The following is a 23759-nucleotide window of genomic DNA, read 5'->3' as shown; positions in this document are numbered from 1 at the left end:
CATTTCTCAAACTCTAGAAAAACTCAGAAAATACATAAATCTGCATCATGAATTTAATTTCACCTTCAAAAATACTCAAAAATTCAAGAGAGATTCAATAATTCGTCCTTATATTGGTTGTCTTTCTCCAAAAATCTGTGAAACTTTTGTCAAAAAAGTTTATCCAACTTCCAGCAATATCCAAAACTTTCTCCAGATGAACTCCAAACTGAAAGTATTTTACTATGCTCTCCTTAATATTTTTGAACTTCTTAGTGTAGAAATGAAGTTTACAACGAAGTATTTGTAAATAAAGTTAAATCCTCAATCAGAAACCCTTAAAATCTTCCAAATCATTTGTCATGGTTCCAAATTCGAAGAAAATATCTTCCAAAAGTTTCCAATTTGGCTATAAGTTCGAAATATTTATTAATCTTCCAATATTCTCTTTAAAAAAAACTTTCCATTTTGGATTTAAGTTCAAAATCCTTATCAATCTTCCAATATTCTCCTTTTGAAAACTTTCTATTTTGGATTTATTTCGAGGATTTTTAATAATCCTTAGAGATTTTCTTCATTTTGGATTTAATTTTGAAATCTCAGTGGATTTTGTGACATCACTGGCATCTTGTTGATTTTGTTTGACTTTCTATGCGTAGGTGGACTTTTGAAATTCATCTCCATCTTCTCCAAGGTATGGCGGACTTTGGAGACCTTTCCTCATGGCTCTCTTCAAGGCGAAATTTTTTGGCTAAGGCATGGGGCGGACTTTAGCCTTTGCTCCTACATGGTGAAATTTTGGCTAAGGCATGGGGTGGACTTTGAAGGTCTCTCCTCATGGCTCTCCATCAAGGCGGAATTTTGGCTAAGGCATGGGGCGGACTTTAAACGTCCCTCCTCATAGCTCTCTTTACCCTTGGCGGACTTTAAACTTGGCACCCCCTACCTTGCTCTCTTACTTTGGCGGACTTGGGAGAGGGCTCCTACATGACCTCCATCTTGGGTGGACTTTGGTGGTGTCCCCAACTTGGGCGGACTTCTATCACTCCTCCTCCTTAGCCTCCCAACCTTGGCGGACTTTGGAGGGCTCTCCACCTTGGTGGACTTTAGGCTAGGCTCCCACCTTGGCGGACTTCAAACCCATCCCCTAAGCAGACTTCAAGCAACCTCCCCTTGGGCGGACTTTGGAGGGCTCTCCGCCTTGGGCGGACTTTGGGCTAGGCTCCCACCTTGGCGGACTTCAAACCCATCCCCTAAGCGGACTTCAAGCAACCTCCACTTGGGCGGACTTTGGAGGGCTCTCCACCTTGGGCGGACTTTGGTGTTAGCTCCCCCATGACCTCTCTAGCCTTGGGCGGACTTTAGTGTTGGCCACCTTGGCCTGTTTAGGCTGGGCGGACTTTGGAGAGTGCTCCCACATCTTCTTTTCTCACTCCACAAGGCATAGGGCGGAGTTTAAGAGGCATGACCACCAATTGACATGCTTGGGCGGAGTTTTGATGTTCTTACCATCTTCACCAACAAGTTTGGGCGGACTTTGGAGAGTCCACAAGACATGGCGGAGTTTTGAAGCCTCTCAAGGCGGACTTTAGGAAGGTCTCCTTGAGGGCGGAGTTCTATGCTCCCTCTTCATAGCCTCTCCAACATGCATGGCGGACTATGGACACCTCTCAACATGGAGGACTTTTGGTCTACCTCCCAACATGGCGGACTTTTAGACATCTCCAACATGGGCGGACTTTTGGTCTACCTTCCAACATAGTGGACTTTTAGACATCTCCAACATGGGCGGACTTCCAGACCTTTGCTCTTCAAGGCGGACTTTTGGAGGCTCTCAAGAGGGCGGACTATATATGAAATATAACATTTAAGTATTTCTTATACTTTAAGTTATATTTCATATATATTGTCAGGATGTTTGAGAGTGGTTTCAGGTCTCTAGGACTTATAATGCAAAATCTAGTTTTTGGAGGATTCTCCAATTTTCCAGACTTAGTCAAATTTGAGGATCAGGATGACATTCCAGACTTAGCCAAATTTCAGGACATTTGAGGATCAGGATGATTTTTCGAGCTGATTATCCTTTGAAGGTGCCATGACCCCCTAAAATATAGGAACTTAGCTTTTTGGGTCAAAACTTGAAAATTTTGGATCGTGGTCGAAGCAGGTCAGTGGTACAAGTGTAAACCCTAGGTTTGCATCCCGAAAAAGCAAAAAGCCTAAAATCTAGGGATTTAGCTTTTTTAGGTCAAAACTTGGAATTTTCGAGTTCCGATCGAAGTTGGTCAGTGGCACAAGTGTAAACCCTAGGTTTGCATCCCGAAAAAGCAAAAAGCCTAAAATCTAGGGATTTAGCTTTTTAGGTCAAAACTTGGAATTTTCGAGTTCCGGTCGAAGCAAGTCAGTGGTGCAAGTGTAAACCCTAGGTTCCCATTCCGAAAAAGCAAAAAGCTGGCATCCCTAAAAAATAGGGAAAACTTTCTAAAAATAGCCATACAAGGGATTGGGCTAAAAAGGCCAAAAACGAAACTTCCTAAAAAATAGGAAAAAGCAAAAAAGCAAACTTTCTAAAAATAGAAAGTTGTCCAAATTCGTCCAAATCAATTGCAATCTTCGTCCTTTGGCCTCTCTAAGCACTCTGGTGGTGTTCGCATTTCGGAATCACATAACTTGCAAAAACTAACTTTCAATCGTCAAGCCTGAAATGCTTTGAACTGGACAAGGCTTGGTGAAACTGCAGCAAAAGGTCATAGGACACTAACAAAAACCCTAGAAAGCAGGAAAAGAGAGGGTCCCCATTTGCAATGGGGTGATGTGTGAAAAAGGTCACAACAGGTCCTCGAATTGATGCAATGTAGGGCACCACCAAGGGTTTATGCTCTGCATTTAAGGGAGCGGTATTTAAATTTTAAATTGAACCGCATTGTCAGGGACCTTAGCCCCTCTTTAGAAACCCCTGAGGAATTTTATGATGCTTACTAGACTTCTCCAGCAGATGTGAAAAATTTGTTATGTGAACTTTATTTAGATAACTATGCCATACCTTTAGATAGTGAGTGGAATCCTTTGTTATATATTGGTGATATCCATATAAAAACTTTAATGTCATGGATTCAAAATGACATTAGCATGGGGCCCCAAGCTAGAGCATACAAGGATTTTGAATTTGATTGTCCATTGCCATTGAGGAAGGAAGCAAAAGAGACAAGAGTTCTTTATTATGAATGGCAGAAGTTACTGGTAAGGTAAGATGTTAGGAATCTAGTGTTGCCAATGAGGGAAGAAATATACCAAGCATATGAGCATTTAGTTCAAATTGAAAGTGCAGCTGCAATTGATGGTTTAACTCAGCGCTGGAATAACTTGCCAGAAGAATTGAAGCAGGGAGAACCTCATTCACTGCCAAATTTCCATGCAGCTATGCAAAGAGCCCCTAAATATATACAATTGGGCAGAGAGAAAACTAATAACTGGGTACCTTTGATCTTTTAGCCTCCTATTCTTATGTGGCCACTTTTGGGATGTAGGACTACAGATAAGCCCTATGATGCAGTTACAGAAGAAGTCAGATGGTCCAGGTTGGAAAAGATGAAAGGATTTTACTAGAATTTAGCTTCAGGAGGAACAAGTCAAGGAACCATTGGTGACCTAAGAGTTAGTGCAAGAATCAGAAATTTTCCTCTTGCTGGATGATCAACAAGATCTTAAAGTTGGGGGGTATGATGAGTTGAGACATTGGCGTATTTTTATCCTTAGAACTCCTGAGCTTTTGTCATATTTTGATTTGCATAGTAGTAATGATGTATCGGAAGTTTACTATATGTATTTCATATGTTAGCCTGAACCTATTAAAGCATGTTTTGTCTTTGCCAGTTTATTCCTGCAGCCATGCGATTTATTCCGTTGCCATTCGATTTATTCCTGTTGCCATGCGGATTGTTTAGGGCAATATCATGTGTGAAATTAATAGATGTCCTGATTAAATAAAATACGTATGTATGTTCTTGCATATTATTTCTCTTAAAGTGCAGGGAATAAATGATGATGAGGTGGAAGCTCACCTATCACGCCAGTTGCAGGAAGAGATATTCTAGAAGATGACTGAAAGATCGAACAAGCAGAAATGCTGAAAAGCGTAAGGAACGACATAGGAGAAGCAATCACGCGATACTACTGATGTCTAACTCAAGCGGACATTAGCGTTGTAAATACCGCCACAGTATGTTATGACTGTGGTTCGGTTTAGATCCGCATTTTCTGTAGCTTAACTCCAGCTATCTCCTTTCTCATTTAGTTATCCGCCTCTTCTCTTTGGCGTGATCAATGTTATCTAAAGTAGATGATTTCTTTTAAAATAAGCTCTTCATCTCTTCTCAGAGGTTAGATAGAAAAAGAGAGAAAGCAGAGCAGAGGATTTTCACAAGTGTTTTTGAGTTTCTTTTCATGTTGAATCATGTAGTGACTTCCAAAGAATGATGAATAAAAATATGTTATTCTAAGCACTTAGAATTGTTTTTGGGAAGCCTGGAATCACTCACCCAAGGGGGCCCACTTGGTGAGTGTTCCTATGCATTTGTTAAGATTAGTTTTCTTTCCTTAGCTGCAGTAGACGTTCTTGCATTGACTGTTCTGGAAACAGGTCCATTGATTGTTCCTGTAGCCAAACGAAAACAGAGTAATTTTTGTTTATCAACATTGAACTTAGCCAGTATTGCTTGAATGAATTTATGTTAATGCAGAAGTTTTCCTGTAGCCTTTCAGTAGTTTCAATTCTTGCTTATCTTTTCCACATAATGTTAGTTGCTGCAGTAATGCAGAGTAGCTGCTGCATGAACTTAGTGCATATATAGTGCAGACCCATTTCAAGTATTACGTCCTTGGGTTGACAATCAAATGAACACTAGCTATAGAAATAGTGGCTTTACCAAGTGAATGCCCAAACTTTGGGTTGAGACTTCAACTAGAGTTATTATTCTTATTGTTGGGTTGAACATCTATTAACATTTTTATTTATCTATCTATCTATCTGGCTGTTGTGGAGGTGGAAACACCAAAATAGGGACTTGACTGAGGCAAGTCTCCAAATAGCCCCAAACATTTTCCCTGTTCTATATGTGTGCAGGTTTCTTGAAGGCATTCAACTGCACAGAGGTTTGTTCTATATATTTGTTATTCATTTCTTCTATTGAAATCTTTATTATATTTATTTGTATATCTACCATATAGTATTTGTTGGTATATTTTTGATTTTGGGTTTTGCAGGTTCTCTGAAACATAGAGTTTGTAATGTCCCTACTAGTTAGAGATCATTAACCTGCAAAACAGATTGTTAGAACATAACAACATATATATATTTGTATATAAGTACTCCAAATTGCAATCTAACTTCAATGCTCAATTAACATAATCATAATTCCTATCTAAAAAAGGATACAATGCCATACGTAAGTATGTCCTTAGGTGGCCGTGAGGCTCACCTTCTTGGAACCCCTTGGTCCCAAGCCCTCCAGGAAATTGAAGATGAATTCGAATACTGTCTTGGGTGTAACCTCTTACACCCAAGCCCTCCAAGGAAGACCCTTGCCTTTCCTTGCCTTGGGTGATGCCTTCATCATCCAAGTCCTTAGAGGGGATCGGTCCGACCTTTGAGTCCTGTCTTGGGTATAACCTCTTACACCCAAGCCAGCCAAGGAAGACCCTTGCCTTTCCTTGTCTTGGGTGATGCCTTCATCATCCAAGTCCTCAAGGGGAAGTGACCAGATCCTTCTCTCCTTGGTTGAGTTAGTCAACCAAGCCATACATTTGCATAATAGTTTCAGTTCATAAACGATCCTTTATGTTTAACATGAATTCTTAATGCATTCTTTAATTAATTTATATATATGTATATGCATCAACATGATTTTCCATCCTTCACATTTGCAATATGTTTCTTAAAATACCTTATATTCATAATCCCTCTTGATATGCAACTTATGTATATAACATTTACAAGATTACATTTTATCCTTATTTTATGACTAGTGAATACTATACCTTATGATGAGTATAAATATTCACTAGACCCCCATGAACATTGCTTATTAATGGACCTTACCCATTACCCACTGTTCATTAATTAATACTAACTAATATTAATGAGCCTTAACCCTTAATACTATCTATTAACATTAGTAATAATAAAAACCTTCATATATTATACCTTTAATTTAATTTGGGACAAGACTCTTACCTTGCTGTCCGCTGACCTCCTTCCTTTTCCCTCCGTGTGCTGCCTTTCTTCCTCATTTGACCGCAGCCTACCTTTATAGCTTGTGAGGGGTTGTGTCCCCACGGGCCCCCTTCCGCATGAAGGGGTGCGTAGGTAACCGTAGCCTAGGCTGCGGTTACCTACGCACCACTTCGTGCGGAGGTACCCAGCCCGTTCGGGATACCTACGTTCCCCCCTTTTAATATGTAAAATATAAGTTTAATTGCATTTCATATAATATTTCCTTTTAATTATTAATTGCATAATATATTATTTCTTTTTTAATATATTAAATATTAATTGCATTTCATATATTATTTATTTTTAATATATTAAATATTAATTACATTTCAAAAGAATATAATTTCCTCTTTTTATTTTATTTTAAATATATACATTTCTTTTAAATATATTCGATATTACATATCAAGAATATATTTAAATACCTTTCCATTTAACTATTTAAATAACTTTCCCTTTATTAAATAAATTAAATATATTTCCTTTAGATTATTTATTTCAATTTATTCCTTTACCATATCCTTAACCCCGCAAGTGATTTTACATCTTGCGATACCGTAGGGGTTATCATAGTCCCTCCGTCTCAATTTTGCTTGTCCTCAAGCACCTTTAGATCTTCCTCCCTTTCCCAAGTGGCATCCTCATCTGGGAGATTCCTCCATTTTATCAGGTATTCGGTAATGGTCCGGTTCCTAAGTTCTTTTTTCCGTGTATCTAGAATGACCTCTGGGTACAATGTGAGTTTCCCCTCATCATCTAGAGGGGGTAGTTCGCTGCAAGGAACCACGTGTTGTCTGAGAACTTTCTTAAGTCGGGAAACATGGAACACATTATGTATTTTACTGCTCTTGGGAAGCTCAATCTCATAAGCTACTTCTTCGATCCGCCAAATTACCTTGTAGGGTCCATAGAATCGGGGTTTCAATTTTTCAGTCCCATTCTTTTTGAGGGTTGTTTGCTTATAGGGTTGCAATCTTAGAAACACCAAATCTCCGACCTCAAATTACCATTCTATACGTTTCTTGTCAGCATAGATCTTTTGTTGGTTTTGAGCTTGATGTAAATTCTCCTTCAAGGTCTTCATGATGTCCCTACTTTGCTCTCTTGGGTTATTAGTTCCCCAAAGCCCGTGGCTTCATAACCGTACAAGGCTTGGAAAGGACTCATCCTTATTGACATGTGGTGTGTCGTGTTGTAGCAATGTTCTCCTAAGTGTAACCACTTAACCAAAGCAGTCTGTTGCCCTGTAACATAGTTCCTTAGGTAGCCCTCTATCCATTTGTTTACTATTTCAGTTTGCCCATCGGTTTGAGGATGGTAACTGGTACTAGGGGTCAAGTTTGTTCCTGCCATTGTGAAGAGTTCCTGCCAAAATTGGCTAATAAACTTGCTGTCTCTGTCACTGACAATATTTAGAGGGAGTCCGTGGAGTCTGAAAATTTCCTTGAAGAATAGATCTGCTATTTGGTAGGCCTTGTATTCCGTGGAGATTGCAAGAATATGGGCATATTTTGTGAGTCTATCTACCACTATGAAAATGCTATCCTTCCCTTGTGTCTTTGGCAACCTAGTTATGAACTCCATAGAAATCCTCTCCCACTTTTGATTAGGAATAGGTAGTGGTTGAAGTAACCCAGCGGGGTGGGTGAGTTCAGCTTTTATTGCGCTGACATGTTAGGCACTCTTGTACATATTTTTGGATATCCTTTTTCTGGTTTTTCCATGCATATCGTTCCCTAACGTGTTTATAAGTTTTGTAGTACCCCGGGTGTCCTGTTAAGGGGTTATCATGAAATTCTTTGAGAATTTTGCCTTTGAATCTGGTCTGAGGACTCAAGTATATCCTTCCTTTATACAAGATGAGATTTCCTTTAACTTTAAAATCTTCGTTTGGAAGATTTCCTGCCAAGATCTCCTTTGTTTGTGGATCTTGGTTATATTCATTAAGGATTTCTTCCTTCCAGTCCTTTGAGATACTGGTGATGACGTTAAGATGAACCCGTTGGGATAGGGCATCTGCTGCCCCATTATTCACTCCTTTCACATATTCTATATCAAAGTCGTAGGCTTGTATTTTGCTCACCCATTTTTGTTGTCTATCATTAAGGTCCTTCTGGCTCAAGAAGAAGCGTAGGCTGTTATGATCAGTTTTCACACCAAACCTCCCACAGACAAGGTATTGGCGAAACTTGGCCAAGGCGTGCATTATGGCTAGCATTTTTTTGTCATAGATAGAATAGTCTTTCTGCTACAGAAAGTTTACGACTCTCAAAAGCTATGGGGTGTTTCTTTTGCATAAGTACGGCCCCAATTCCCTCCCCTGATGCATCACATTGTAGTTCAAACGGTGTAGAGAAGTCGGGAATGGCTAATACTGGACAAGTGCTCATGGTTATTTTGAGTTGTTCGAAGGTCTGTTGGGCCTGGTCATTCCATGCAAAAGCCCCTTTTTTTGTTAGATCAGTAAGGGGTGCTGCAATTTTGGAGAACCCTTTTACAAAGCGTCTATAGTAGCTGCAGTCCCACAAATCCCCTTAACTGTGTTAAGATTCTAGGGGTGAGCCATTCCTTGATGGCTTTGATCTTCTCTTCATCTACACTTACTCCCGCTTCACTAATTTTGTGTCCCAGGTAAATGATTTCTTTCATCCCAAATTCACATTTGGAGGCTTTAGCATATAATGAATTAGACTCCAAAATGTTTAATACCTCTTTGATGTGCAGGAGGTGTTCTTCCCATGTTTTGCTATAAATGAGTATGTCATCAAAGAATATTAGAAGAAATTTCCTCAACTGTTGCGTGAACGTATGATTCATACATGATTGAAAGGTGGCTGGAGCGTTAGTGAGACCAAACGGCATGACCAAAAACTCGAAATGTCCATAGTGACATCTGAATGCTGTTTTGGGAATACCCTCTTCCCTCATTCTAATCTGATGATATCTTGACCTTAGATCAATTTTAGAGAAGTATTTTGCTCCATGGAGTTCATCCATTAGTTCATCAATCCTTGGGATAGGGTACCTGTTTTTTATAGTCTTTTTATTCAAGGCCCGGTAATCTATGCACATTCTCATAGTTCCGTCTTTCTTCTTAACCAATACTACCGATGAAGCAAAAGGGCTGCTGCTTGGTTGGATGTGTCCCATTTCTAATAATTCCTTTATGGTTTTTTCAATCTCCTCTTTGAACTTGTGTGGGTGGCGGTAAGGAGTGGTAATGACAGGCTTTGCTCCTTCCTCTAATTCAATGGAATGCTCAAATCCCCTTTTTGGGGGTAACCCCGGGGGAATGTCCTCGAAGTCCTTTTTGTGTCTTCTAAGGATAGGTTGTATATCCCTTTGAATGACTTGGCCTTCGGTTGGAGATTTGTCCAAGATCATACATTGGGCGACCCACTCTCCTTGATCGTGTCTAAGGATTTTCTTCATTTTGTTGCATGATACTATTTTTGGAGAGCCGTCGGGAATTCCCTTCAATGTTATCTCCCTTCCTTCATGCTGGAAGCATATCTCTCGATTTGGACTATCCATGGTAAACCTTCCTTATGAATTTATCCATGGCATTCCCAAAATGATATCATTCTCTAGGTTTACCACAAAGAAGTTCCTTGTAATGGTATGTCCTCCCAGGGTGACTTCCAATTGGGGTATAATTTGAGTGCACCTGTCCAGGACTCCGTTGCCCATGATCACTTCAAATCCTTCAAATTCTTGGGTCTTTAATCGTCTCTTTGCTGCTAAGTGTTTGCTAATGAGGTCATGGGAGGCTCCGGTGTCCACTAATGCAATTACTTTCTGCCCTTTGATAGTCCCTTTGAGTCTGAAACATCTATTCTCACTTCCTTGAGTGATTACTGCCAAAGTACTAGGTGTATTGTTTTCAAATCTGGTTCTTTTATTAGGTCTTTCCTCATCTTGTATTTCTTCTGTGTTATTTAACTGTCCTCTTTTACAATCATGGCCTCTCACCCATGGGGCCTTGCATTTGAAGCATAACCCTTTCTCCATGAGCTCGTCTCTTTCCTTGCATTGGTGATTAAAGCTCCAAGGTTTTTTGCACAAGTGGCAAGGTTTTTCCCGGCGGTCTCTCTGGGGTCCCTCGTTCCTGTGTGGAGTTTTGGTTGAGGTATTCTTGGGGGCATTAAATTCGACCATCCTGGTTTACTTAATGGCTTCTCCTAAGTTTTGTGGTTCTAGGGGTTTAACAAAATTCTTAATGGGGTCCTTCAACCCTTCTAAGAACATGTAGGTAAGCCTTTTCTGGGATAGGTCGGGGACCATTACTGACAAGTTTTGGAATCGATCTACATAATCTTCAATGGTCCCTACTTGCTTAAGGTGTGTTAGCTCTTGGAAGTACCATTCGGAATCTTTCTGGTCGAATCGGCTGATGAGCCTTTGGGTAAACTCATTGTAGGTGGAGACGTTTTTGTGTCCTAGGGTAATGAGACCGTTATGCCACCAATTATGGGCATTGCCGGTTAAATGTAATATGGCAAATTTTATAGCATCTCCTTCAGTCATTGGACTGTATGATTGGTAGGTGTCTAATTTTTGTACCCAAGCTTGGGCCACATCCTTCCTTGCCCCATCAAAACAGGGTAGGGACATTTTGTTAATTTTAGCTTTGAGGTCGTTACTCATTGGTTTCTTCCTTCTACTCTCATTAGTCTTGGACTCACAAAAATCCCTGAAGGACACCACCCTCTGAACTTCTGGTTCCAACCTAGCATAAATTTGGGCGATTTCTTCCACCCCAAGCATGGCCGGTTCCTCCTCCTCCCTCATGTGTTCTTCCCTAGGGAGAAATTCGGGAATTGTTTGCCTAGAACTCTGAGGCGATCGTTTGTTGTCAGCGTGATTAGAGTGTGTCTCTCTTCTAGGGTTTGACATATCTCTATTGTTGCTGTTGGTACTTTGGAGGATTAATTGGCTCATTCTTTCAAATTTCTCATTGGTTTGCTCCATGAAGGTCTGGAACTGTTTGGCTAGTTGATCAGCCATTGCTTTTGCTCCTTTCTTCCTCCGATATGTGATCATAAACAAGGAACGTTTCCCACAGGATGGCAGGATTATGCTCTGATACCATTGTAATGTCCCTACTAGTTAGAGATCATTAACCTGCAAAATAGATTGTTAGAACATAACAACATATATATATTTGTATATAAGTACTCCAAATTGCAATCTAACTTCAATGCTCAATTAACATAATCATAATTCCTATCTAAAAAAGGATACAATGCCATACGTAAGTATGTCCTTAGGTGGCCGTGAGGCTCACCTTCTTGGAACCCCTTGGTCCCAAGCCCTCCAGGAAATTGAAGATGAATTCGAATCCTGTCTTGGGTGTAACCTCTTACACCCAAGCCCTCCAAGGAAGACCCTTGCCTTTCCTTGCCTTGGGTGATGCCTTCATCATCCAAGTCCTTAGAGGGGATCGGTCCGACCTTTGAGTCCTGTCTTGGGTATAACCTCTTACACCCAAGCCAGCCAAGGAAGACCCTTGCCTTTCCTTGTCTTGGGTGATGCCTTCATCATCCAAGTCCTCAAGGGGAAGTGACCAGATCCTTCTCTCCTTGGTTGAGTTAGTCAACCAAGCCATACATTTGCATAATAGTTTCAGTTCATAAACGATCCTTTATGTTAACATGAATTCTTAATGCATTCTTTAATTAATTTATATATATGTATATGCATCAACATGATTTTCCATCCTTCACATTTGCAATATGTTTCTTAAAATACCTTATATTCATAATCCCTCTTGATATGCAACTTATGTATATAACATTTACAAGATTACATTTTATCCCTATTTTATGATTAGTGAATACTATACCTTATGATGCGTATAAATATTCACTGGACCCCAATGAACATTACTTATTAATGGACCTTACCCATTACCCATTGTTCATTAATTAATACTAACTAATATTAATGAGCCTTAACCCTTAATACTATCTATTAACATTAGTAATAATAAAAACCTTCATATATTATACCTTTAATTTAATTTGGGACAGGACTCTTACCTTGCTGTCCGCTGACCTCCTTCCTTTTCCCTCCGTGTGTTGCCTTTCTTCCTCATTTGACCGCAGCCTACCTTTATAGCTTGTGAGGGGTTGTGTCCCCACAGGCCCCCTTCCGCATGAAGGGGTGTGGAGGTAACCATAGCCTAGGCTGCGGTTACCGATGCACCACTTCGTGCGGAGGTACCCAGCCCGTTTGGGATACCTACGTTCCCCCCTTTTAATATATAAAATATAAGTTTAATTGCATTTCATATAATATTTCCTTTTAATTATTAATTGCATAATATATTATTTCTTTTTTAATATATTAAATATTAATTGCATTTCATATATTATTTCTTTTTAATATATTAAATATTAATTACATTTCAAAAGAATTAATTTCCTCTTTTTTTTTAATTTTAAATATATACATTTCTTTTAAATATATTCGATAGTACATATCAAGAATATATTTAAATACCTTTCCATTTAACTATTTAAATAACTTTCCCTTTATTAAATAAATTAAATATATTTCCTTTAGATTATTTATTTCAATTTATTCCTTTATCATATCCTTAACCCCGCAAGTGATTTTACATCTTGCGATACCCGTAGGGGTTATCACAGAGTTGGGTTTTCTCTGTTTTTTGAGTTTTTTGTTTGCGGTCCGTATGAAACTATAGCGCACCGCGCTGGCGTCCTTGACTGAGATGCTCAGATTCTGATCGAAAACTCCCTATCATCTGCTTTTACCATTTCTCTTATTAGATATCTTTACTAGTTTTACTGGTCAGAGATATCTGAATGTATGTTGTGAAATTGGCTCTCAAGGGAACATAGTTCTTCCCTTTGCAAGGTCACTTTTGCACCATTATAGATTGAAACTGTGTTGGGACCGAAGAATCCACCAAACCTGGGAAGTGCACTGAAGACTTAGGTTTAAAAATGTTTATTCCCACATCCATCGAGTAGAGGAATGCCTTCTTTAGGCTATCCCATGATTTTGTGTGTTTCTCTTCTAGTTCTAAGAACATGTCGATGGGTATTCTCCGTAACGTTGCAAGAAACACCCTCAACAAGTAGCCTTTCTCTAATTGACAACTTGCCAACCAAATGTTTTCACATATCTTGCAGTGCTGTGTAGGATCCCCTGACGCATTCCTCATGAACTTCGACAGTTTCTGCTGATCCACATTCGGACTTGTTAGAGGAGTCACCATCTTTCTTGTCTGCTTACACCCTTGTGTGATAGACTTAGGTGGAGTGTTCCGATTGCTACATTCTGGTGCTTTCTCGACACTCGCCACGTGCACGTCGTTACACTTCCACCTCAAGTGTCTGCAACACTCTAGGTACCTCCAGGCTCTGACTTGTTTTTGTGCTCCCTTCTCCCAGGGGTTTGTGGTTTGGATTCTTTGATTCTTGTTTTCCTTGAGATGGATAGATGGCAAAATATGTCTGTGTTTAGGATTTCCATCTTTGTACTCCTTATCTGACGTTGATTGTATGGACAAATTGTTTGATCGTCCGACTAGATTTTCCTCAAAAGTTTCTCGTAATCTTCTTCTTCGTTCTCTTTGTTGTACGATCCTTAGAGATTACTTGATCACTTGGTCTTGACCACTTTTTGGGCTCTTCTCGCCTTTATTGGGATCTAAGGGCATCAATCATTCAAATCTAACTCAATTTCTTTTAAGGCAATGACGCTAAATGTTTACAGATATATCTGATAAATTAAACAGAGGAAGTAATAATACAAAGGACAATGCATATAAGATACATGAGTAAAATATATCTTTATTTGCTCATGAAATTATTACAGAGAAAAAGACCAAAGATGATCGACCAAGGATTACAATTGATCTGACTATATCATACTAACTTCCTTGACAGTACACAACAGATTTAAAGGACTTGATGGTTGCCAAGAGGAACACAACTATCAACCAACCTGTTGATGTGTTTTTTATGACACCATGCAACACAAAATAAAATACTAAGTATTCCATCCTCTCTTGAACAAAGACCTCTTAGATGCTAAACTATATGATGAAACGAGACGACTCCAAGGTTTTGTTAGTCAGGTCTTGACTTTATACATGGATAGACTCAATGATTGTGATGTGATTTTGCTGGAATCACAAGGGGACTTACGTTGTACATGAATGTTGCTGAAACATGAAGACTTAACTTGGAAAACAAAAGGCAAAAGAGATAGGGTTTAGGGAGTGTAATCTAATCCTAAGAATGTAAGAGACTATGAATGACTTTGTGAAACCATGCTTTGTTTGGACATGCAAGGATCAATTAGGCAAAGCTGGTGCGATCTTCTAAGGAAAGCTAATGATGCTCAAATCACTACTAACTATCATCAACACAATCAAAGATATGCATATCAATGAGTAAGTAGTAATTGAAGTTAAGCTTATTTTAAGAGTTCAAGCCAACCATGCACTACAACTTATAATCAATAAATTGTAAATGGTATGAACTTTAGAGTTTCACCATGAATCATCCACAATAACTTCCATCTATCTAATCAACATTAAAACAAATGAAAAGAAGAGTATGCAAAATGTTGAATCAACACATGAAATTCATCATATATTCATGAAAATAATATGTTTCTTGCAACAAAGTCTTGGCAACAATCTCCTCTTCTCCTACTCTACTCTAGCTACTTGCTATCTAATGTCTATTGTTCAACTATTATCTATTAACCTTTACAAATGAGGAGAGCAAGCCTTATATAGACTTCCCTTTACAAATGAATGGCCTGGATCAAATACAAATCAATGGTCACGATTGAAAGCTAGAAACCCTAATTAGATTTTGTTACCATTACAAATGCTTGACCACTGATTAAATTACAATAAATAGGACACATGTCCTTTGAATGCCGACCAATGAGTGATGAGGTTAGGTGAGATAAACATATTTGATAAAGTGACATGTGTCATGTGCTCCATTTTTTAATGAATCAAGTTCATTGAACCTGGACAAGTTGACCTCTTTGAGTTGGATGATGGAAGTGAGTTGTCGCCACCTCAGCATGTACATCTCTTTGATCATCACAAGTGTTTGGTTGACTGCTCTTTAACCTTGATTATTGTATCGATGATTGATCTTCCATGCTTGCTGATGAAATCTTTTCTCTGAAGCTCATCATCCTTGTAGTAGTTGCAATGCTTGATGTCATGATGTCTCTCTCTTGCATTGTTTAGTCTACCTTAGTCTCGATCACTGTTGCTGTTGCAGAACCTTTCCATGCCGTGAAGTTCCTTCTTGATGCAATATTGTTTTGATCTCCAATTTGCCTCTTTGAAGTGTTCTTGGCTGAGTCCTTCATCTGAATATTCTTACATGTTTGTCATGACACAAATTCGTCCTTCCTTGGTGTAACTCTCGAATGTTGCAATCACCTTGAATGCCTTGAATGTGATGAACTCTTCACGATGCTGACTTACTTCCCCATGCATCAAACCTGAAAAGAAAACACTTATGAATCAATAATCATTTAAGTGTAAAAATAAAGTACTTCCCACTCTTCCTACATCCTTAATCATGCTTCCAAACATTGATTCAAACCTGGAAATGACTGAGTTTCACTTTGAAAATGATGTTCTCAGTTCTGAAATCTGATCAATATACAGGTGAAATCTACCTAATTCTGAATGGATATCTTCTTCACCAATTAATGATTTTGAAATAATTCACCTCATACTAGACCTGGGATGAACGAATTAGCCTTACATCTCATCCCCTTCAATTCTGGAAATCAGAAAGTGTAAAGTTCTGAGTCTGATTGCATTTATTTATAGTCTGATTTTTAAGTCTTCAGGACTAACTTTATATGTTTCTAGGTTTGATCTCAGATCTGACTTTAATGCTTTAGGGTCTGATTATTAGATTTGCTGTAGGTCTATTTTGAAACTGATTTGCTTGGAATGATTAGCATTTGGTGATCTGATCTGAACTTTGACTTAATCTGGGCCTGGTTTACTTCCTTTTAGACCTGGTTCTTGCTCCATTCTTCAATGTCTGGTCTGATTCGCCTGGATATGCTCCTAAAGTTTGCCCCAAACCTGCTGCTCCCGATTTCAGATCTGCTCTGCTTTTGAATTAATTTGAAGTGCAATCTGAAGTGCAAAATGAGGGATATGGGGCTTAAAGATAGGAGGTAAATCCAATAAAAAAGGATAGGAAACAAACTATATCATTTATGAATATTCTTCAATTTGATTAATAAAAGCTATCCTGATACTTACATTTGTATTGCAAAATTCAAGTGCATAGCTTGATTCTTTCTGTGTTGTTAAGTGTCGATTTAACACTTATTTTTGGTGGGAGGCCCTGATAACTCTTGTAGATAGTTGGACTATCTCTTGGTTCAAGTTGTGATGGCCATTTTTGCTAGAATGTCAGCCACACAATTGTAATCTTTTCTTTTGTGTTGAATAGCTTTTAAACTGAGAGAGTATTGAGTTACATATAATTTACCATGCTCTCTATCTTCTGGTCTGGGGTTCCATTTAGCCTGTTTCTTGTTACTAGTTTGTTGATTCATCACACTGTAGTCTTATTACTTGCTTGCTTGGAGTATGCAATTATATGAGGATTTGGAGTCCTCATGTCATGATATACAGAGATTTATTGAACAAACAAACATTGAAACTTAAGTTTCTCCACTTTGGAGTTGGAATAGATTACATATTACAGACATCCATATAACAACATGATAGCGCTAATTCACCTGCCTCATTGTGATCTCATTCACTCTATCCACCGTCCATCCCCAAATCTGCATGATTTTTCTGACTGCTTCATATACAGGGGAAGCTTTCACTGTTTTTGATGCTGCAATCTCACAAAAAATATTGCCCAATGACTAGGGCAATTGGTGCTGCAGTCACAGGCCTCTGAGGCTTATGACCTTAAAGAGGCACTGATACCATACAATTTTTTTCTTCATGGAGTATGTTTCACGTTACAAGAATAACTGTATATAGAGTTAGTTAAATATTATAATCTTAAGCTTCAACAACCTCTTTAAGTGACCTATTAATTGCAATTTGGGGATGAACCCCGAACAATTTATCTATTAATTTCTAACAATAACCAATTTCATCTTATACTTTGTAAATGTGGAATTTATGATGCTTCAGCTAAAGAAAATAACAAATTTTAAATTTATGTATAGAATTGAGAATCCATGTTAAATAAATTATGAAGTCTAGCTAATTTAGCCTATTGTGGTGTTATTTACTATTTAGCTTGAGGTTTGTGAGTGTGACATACACAAAATGCCACTAGTTCTCTGGAAACCAAAAGGATTGTAAAATAAAGGTCAGATTTAATGCTAGTAGGGTTCTTGTCGGTGTTATGTACCTCTGGTACTCATGCAATGCAGCTAGCAGCCCATGTTATTGTTGTTTGTTATCTGCAGCATTCTCCTAAATAATGACTTTTGTGATGGCTAGCAATCAAACGAGCATTGGTCGTAGAATTTTGGGGACTTTTGTCATAACCCCATATTTTTTGTAAATTATAAAAAAAATAAAACATTTATATTTTTGAAAATGATTCCTTATTTTATATTAATATAATAATAATGTTAATTACTTCTCGATTTAACTTCACCATAAAATGTTGATTAATTAATAAATAATTATTTATACATATAAATTGTCACTAAATAAATATAAACTTAATATATTATAAAACATTTAAAAATACAACTAAATAAATATAAACTTAATATATTATAAAACATTTAAAAAATACAACCAAATAAATATAAACTTAATATATTATAAGACATTTAAAAATACATTATAAAAACAAATAAAACTCATGCAAAGTATATTTTCGATACCTAACAAAAGACTTTAACTAAGTATCGGGTAAATTGCACCCCGAAATTGGCATGGCTTAAGGGAAGGACTTCGGGCGAAAACGAGGCGTCGTTTTAAACAAAACGCCGAAAGACATAGCACCCCTCCCGTAAGAGCCACGTCCCCTGGTTTGGTCCACGCAAACCCCTCCATAAGTATTAAAGCAGAATGCTTAGCGGGGGAGGAAGAACAGGCGAAAAGAAAGGAAGAAAAAAAGAGGCAGAGCACACAGCCGAGGGAAATCGGGCGGAAAGACGGAGCGCAGCAACCACGGGGTCCAGGTAAGTTCGATGGCCACTAAGTTTATTTCATAGTAAAAGTAAAGTTAAAAATAGAAATTCAGATAGTAAGTATATAGAGGGTTAATGTTAAATAATAGTATAAGGTTTTTCATTAAATACATTATATGATATAAAAGGTAGACAAATGTTGTAGTTAATATAAAAATAATATATATATATATATATATATGTTTGCAAAATATGAATAAGTCATCATGAATGAACAAGTTAGTAAATAGTTTAATAAATGAACTAATTAATAAACCACAACTCCTGACTAAGGAAATAACATCATTATGTAATTAAGGGTTAATAGATATAATATGCATTACTATTAAATTATGAATAATATGAATAAAGCAATTACATATTTAAACCTAGTGGGGTAGATGAGGAATTAGGCAACAGGGATAGCAGGAACTAGGCCTCTGCCAGGTAGCCCACCCACTGCAGTTGACAAAGGGCTTCTGGCAGGAGGGCCAAGGGGGTATGTACCGTCCTTGGGCCTGATAAGCGCTACGGGCATCCTAAGGTAGCTTATCCCTTTTATCCCACTAGGAATTAAATATGGAGTTGACTTATTGATAACTAATAAACTCAAATGAATTTAGACAAATTATACCCTAGATGAGTTAATCAATCATTAAAAATCATTGTTTACGTGTTTTCTTAGATTTGCGAAGTTGGGACATTACAACTTTTGATGCTTGCTTGAGATTGCACTGCTTGGCATTTAAGACTAGAGGGCCTATAACATAGACCTTTACAAATATGTCAAAAGTCATTTCTCAGGCGAAGACAATATAATTAATTGCTCATTTCTAATTGAAAATTATATTATATGTACGTCTTTTTGAAAATGGTTGGATTTGGTTAGGAAACCATCTTTTTTTCAAGAGTCATCATCTGTTATGGATTGGTAGAAATACTTATGTTTTGTCATGCTCAGGAAACTGCAGTTTTCGCTCTTGAGCAGATAGTTTCAGAAGAGTTAATTAAAGTTAGAAATTCATCTGATGGAGATATAAAGAATGTTATTTTATCTGATAAAGATGATGCAATTTGGGATTATGAGCCATCACAATCAGTCAAAAAACTGGACAATGTTGAGTATCAAGAGATATTGCTGGAGATGCAGAGACTTCTTTATGATGATATAGAAGTGGAGTTGAAACAAAGAGGTAAATAATTTAAATTTCTTTTGTTTACTGAATTTTCACATATAATTTATAAAATTACAAATCTCAAGTGAACAAGATTCAATGTATTCTCAGCTGTCTCTTTTTGCTGATGCTGGATTTCTTTGATGTCAGTGAGAGCCAAAATTGACTAATTTCTTGCTTTGCTACCTTAGAGCTGCACTTCTAGTTGCTTTTCCCTTTTTGTTGAAGTAGGGGGAGGAATTGCTGCTGGAACCTTTTGATTCTAATAATCTGCCTATTTTGTTTGAAAAGCTCATGCCAGCGTTTCCAAGCTCCACCTTTTCTGCTTTGGTTTGATACTTCTTTCGAGTCAACCCCTTTTTTATATAATTCCTTTTAGTCCTAATCAGGTTTGCACTTTCTTATTGCTCAAATGTTCTATTTGGTTAGTGTACAATGCCTCTTATTACATTTTGATAATATGGTATATCCTACTATGTATTAATTTTTTGTCAACTTTAGGTGGTTATAAGAGTTAGTTGACGGTTGTGTTCCCCTTGACAACTTTTTGGGTCCTTTAGATAGGTTTTGTATCGTCAAGGAAAGCAGTATGATCTAGTTGGATCGACTCTAATCTTTGGTTGACCATCTTGGGTCTATTTCTGTAATAAATTCATGTGCAAATAAAAATATACCTTAACTCCTTTATCTTGTATGCATTACTAATTTTGTTCATTTTTTCAAGTATTCATTTTATTAGTAAGGAGAGTAAACATTGGCATTGTTTCCTTGAAAGAAATCAGGCCAGATTTGAGAAATTCATGCCTTGAAACCCTTATAAAGGTGGAAGAGACCACAAGGTGGTCAAGGCCAAGAGATTAGGTGATTTGTAAGGATTGTAGAGTAAAGAAATTGAAGGAGAAGATTATGAGAGGCATTGAGGACAATTGTTTACTCCCTACAGTGAATATGTTCTAACTTCACGGAAGAAACAGAGAATTCAAGTATGCACAGAACATGAATAACATTACAGTAACATAGGCAGAATGATATAACTTTATTGCATCAGTAATGGGTAATACAATCATATCAGAAATGTTTGTTCAACCATAACTCCGTTTTCCCAATATATTGCCAGAATATATACCACTTGGTCAGTAGGCGGAGGTGTCAACTGCCAGAACTACCAACTACCTACGGAAACTAATTACCCATTACATGCCAAATTAATATAACAAACCATGTTTTATTTAGTGACAACATAATTGCCGTCTACATCAGGCCCCCCCCAAAATAAGTCGTCTTCCAGACGACTATAGCAAAATGGGGCAAATACTAATAAACTACTACTGAGAACAGGGAGGGTGAGAGGACATCCCTGGAGTGGTAGAAGTTGGAGCCTGTTGTCGGAGGTGCTGAAGTTTCCCATACAAAGCTGTAGGTCATGCTCAGCAACCAATTGGCGCTCGCGGGCTGTCTTCACCACGTAGACTATTTCCATCAAATCTCTTTCTTTCTGTTCTACTTGGCTGGTGAGTACCATCACCCTCTCCTCCAATCCTTGCACCTTGGCACTCTGCTCCACCACAAGGGTCTTCTGGGGTGCCAATGCCTCCTCCAGCTCAAATCGTAGTTGCTTCTCAACAGTGGCAAGTTCTGGTCGTTTATCCACCTCCTCCCATAGATCAACAACCTCCTCCTTAGTGGTTTCCTTTTCCGCCTGGGCCCTATGCATCTAGAAGAATAATTCCCTATAAGAACTCTCCATGTACCACACCTTCAGTTGTAGGAGTTTCCTCCTGTACCACTCCCTCAATCGCCAAGGCAACTTTCTGCACATGTACCTGTGGTGTCTGCGTGGATCCTCCGGGCACCTTTTGAAATAGTACTCAGTCCATTGATGAATTTGCTTTGATCTGATCCTTCTACCTTAATTTGCAGACCTGCTCACTATTTTGGTTTGAATGGAATGATGAAAGTAAGGAGGTTTGAATATCTTCTTCTATGCCATTCCACACCCTTTCACATACACTCTCCCACTAGGCCGACCTAGAAATCAATTGTTTTGATCTTTTAAAAATCTGAAATACCTCCTACAGAATAGCCGACCTAAAGGAGCTCCCTTGCTGAGCGGATTTTAGAGATTGAAGTGCACAAATTATGAGTGCTAATTACAAGCATGTATGCACAAGATATAAGCTGGCTAATATGCTTTTTGCTTTGTTTCAACTTGGTCATCAAGTCAAGTCAGCCAGCAGAGGAATATTGCTTTAACACATATAAATAGAGGTTAGATTGCCCCTCAAATTATAATTCTTCACCGAAAAATATACTTGCTATGCTCATTAGGTCTGACTTTCCTAAATTTTAGGTCTGATTTTTTATGTTTGTTCTGAGTTTTACCCTTTAGGTTTGATCTCTCTGATTTTCAGTTTTAATCTCCTTCCACACACTACATTTCTAGGTCCCCTATCTCCACATTTCACTTCACCTAGGTCGAGTTCAATGAGGATTAGGCCACACGTTTCAATTTTAGGCCTGGACCTAACCTCCCACTTTTGCCTCCATATGTTTTAGCACTCCAAGCTGAGTTCCTTCCTCCCTCTTGTGAGTTTTGCACTTAAATAATGATTAATTAATGTGAAGCGCTCAACAACTAACTCATGTTTTGCTCATTACTCAAGAGTGGAAATTCGACTTGGAGAAGGAAGGAGTGGAAAATCACAAGGCACAAGGAAATTTTTTGTTTTCTCAAGATCTATCATTTAATCATCTTTCAATTGCCAAAAATGAGGAGTGGGAAAACGCACAAGACAAGACTAGAAAAACACAAGGAAGAAGGAAGATTTTCCTTCCTCACTCAATGCTTGATTTAGAAGAAAGAGTTGAAATTCAAACTCCACAAGGGAGATTCTACTTTTTATTGCCTTAAAATTTCATTTTCTTCTTCATTGTTCAAATTAGCCAAGAGGGGAAAAACATGTAGAAGGAAGGAGTGGAAATTCACCACTTAGAAGGAAGGTTTAGATTTTCTTGTTTTTCAACCTTCTTTGTTCAATTTTGCTAGCAACTTTTCACCTAGAGTGGAAAATCGCGAGGTAGAAGGAAGATTTTGATTTCCTTGTTTTTCAAACTTCTTTGTTCAGTTTTGCTAGCAACTTTTCACCTAGAGTGGAAAATCAATTTTTAGAAGGAAGATTTCACCCTCCCTTCCTTCTAGATAATTCGCTCAATTGCATGGGGTGGAGAAACGTACAAGACAAGGAAGGTTTTAATTTCCTTGTATTACATGAAAGATTTTGATTTCCACCACATTTTACATTATAAATTTCCTTTTAGAGTAGAAAGTCGATCTTCACAAGGAAATTTCCAATTTCTCTTTCACTTAGCATTCAATTTCTAGGAGTGGAAATTTGATAGGTAGAAGGAAATTTCCAATTTTTTATTGTCTTGAAACAAACTCCATTGCTTAACACTTGGTTTCATCTATTCTTCAAAGGGTGGAAAAACGACCCCTAGAAGGAAATTTCAACTTTCACTCACCTTTCTTGATGACCTTGCAACATGACAAAATTTGACAACTTTCCTCAATCTTGAACCAACAAACTAACCTCCTCTCATAAGCAAAGATTAATGACTAGGACTGAACTAAAAGACGACTAAACACCTAAGCAAAGCAAAAAGTGGGGGTCCCATTTGCAATGGGGCGATGTGTGAAAATGCCACAACACTACTGAGGGTGTCGACGGTGTTACTGCGGAGGGTGTTGGCAGACTTGACCCTGCCACGGTTACCCTGACTGTGGCGACTTCATCATCACTATTTGTTTGGGTTGTCGGCTCATTGTCATCATCATTGTTCCCAATGGCACCCAATGTGCCCAAAGATACATCATTTGGAATAATTGCATCCTGCACACCCTCAAAAGGTGTCTCCTCCGTAACTTGCACATCCTCCTCTACAAGCACATGTTCTTTTGCATGCACCTCTACAAGCACATCTTCTTCTGCAAGCACATCCTCAACTTGCACATTCTCCACCATCAAGTCTGTAGGCACCACACTTACATGGGTCACCATTCTGAATGTGTCCTTGGTACTCTCGCTCTTAGAGGATGACAACTCCATTGTTTCCTCCTCCTTGGGGTTGTTGTCACTTTGCTCCAT

At 38.2% G+C, this 23759-nt stretch overlaps 1 protein-coding gene across 7 annotated transcripts in view; it reads left to right on the top strand.

Moving 5' to 3' along the window:
• The window catches only part of LOC131036657 (uncharacterized), a 194891-nt gene that overhangs the window by 33332 nt on the left and 137800 nt on the right, over positions 1–23759 (top strand). For all 7 annotated transcript variants that reach the window (XM_057968596.1, XM_057968598.1, XM_057968600.1 and 4 more), the window contains one exon: positions 19401–19632. In XM_057968596.1, the coding sequence (XP_057824579.1) occupies positions 19401–19632 (232 nt within the window). The remainder of the gene's footprint in view (positions 1–19400; positions 19633–23759) is intronic.

The sequence above is a fragment of the Cryptomeria japonica genome, chromosome 1 (assembly GCF_030272615.1).
Source record: "Cryptomeria japonica chromosome 1, Sugi_1.0, whole genome shotgun sequence".
NCBI lineage: Eukaryota > Viridiplantae > Streptophyta > Pinopsida > Cupressales > Cupressaceae > Cryptomeria > Cryptomeria japonica.
Note: the sequence above shows the minus strand (reverse complement) of the source record. Positions and strands in the feature narration are given on the sequence as shown.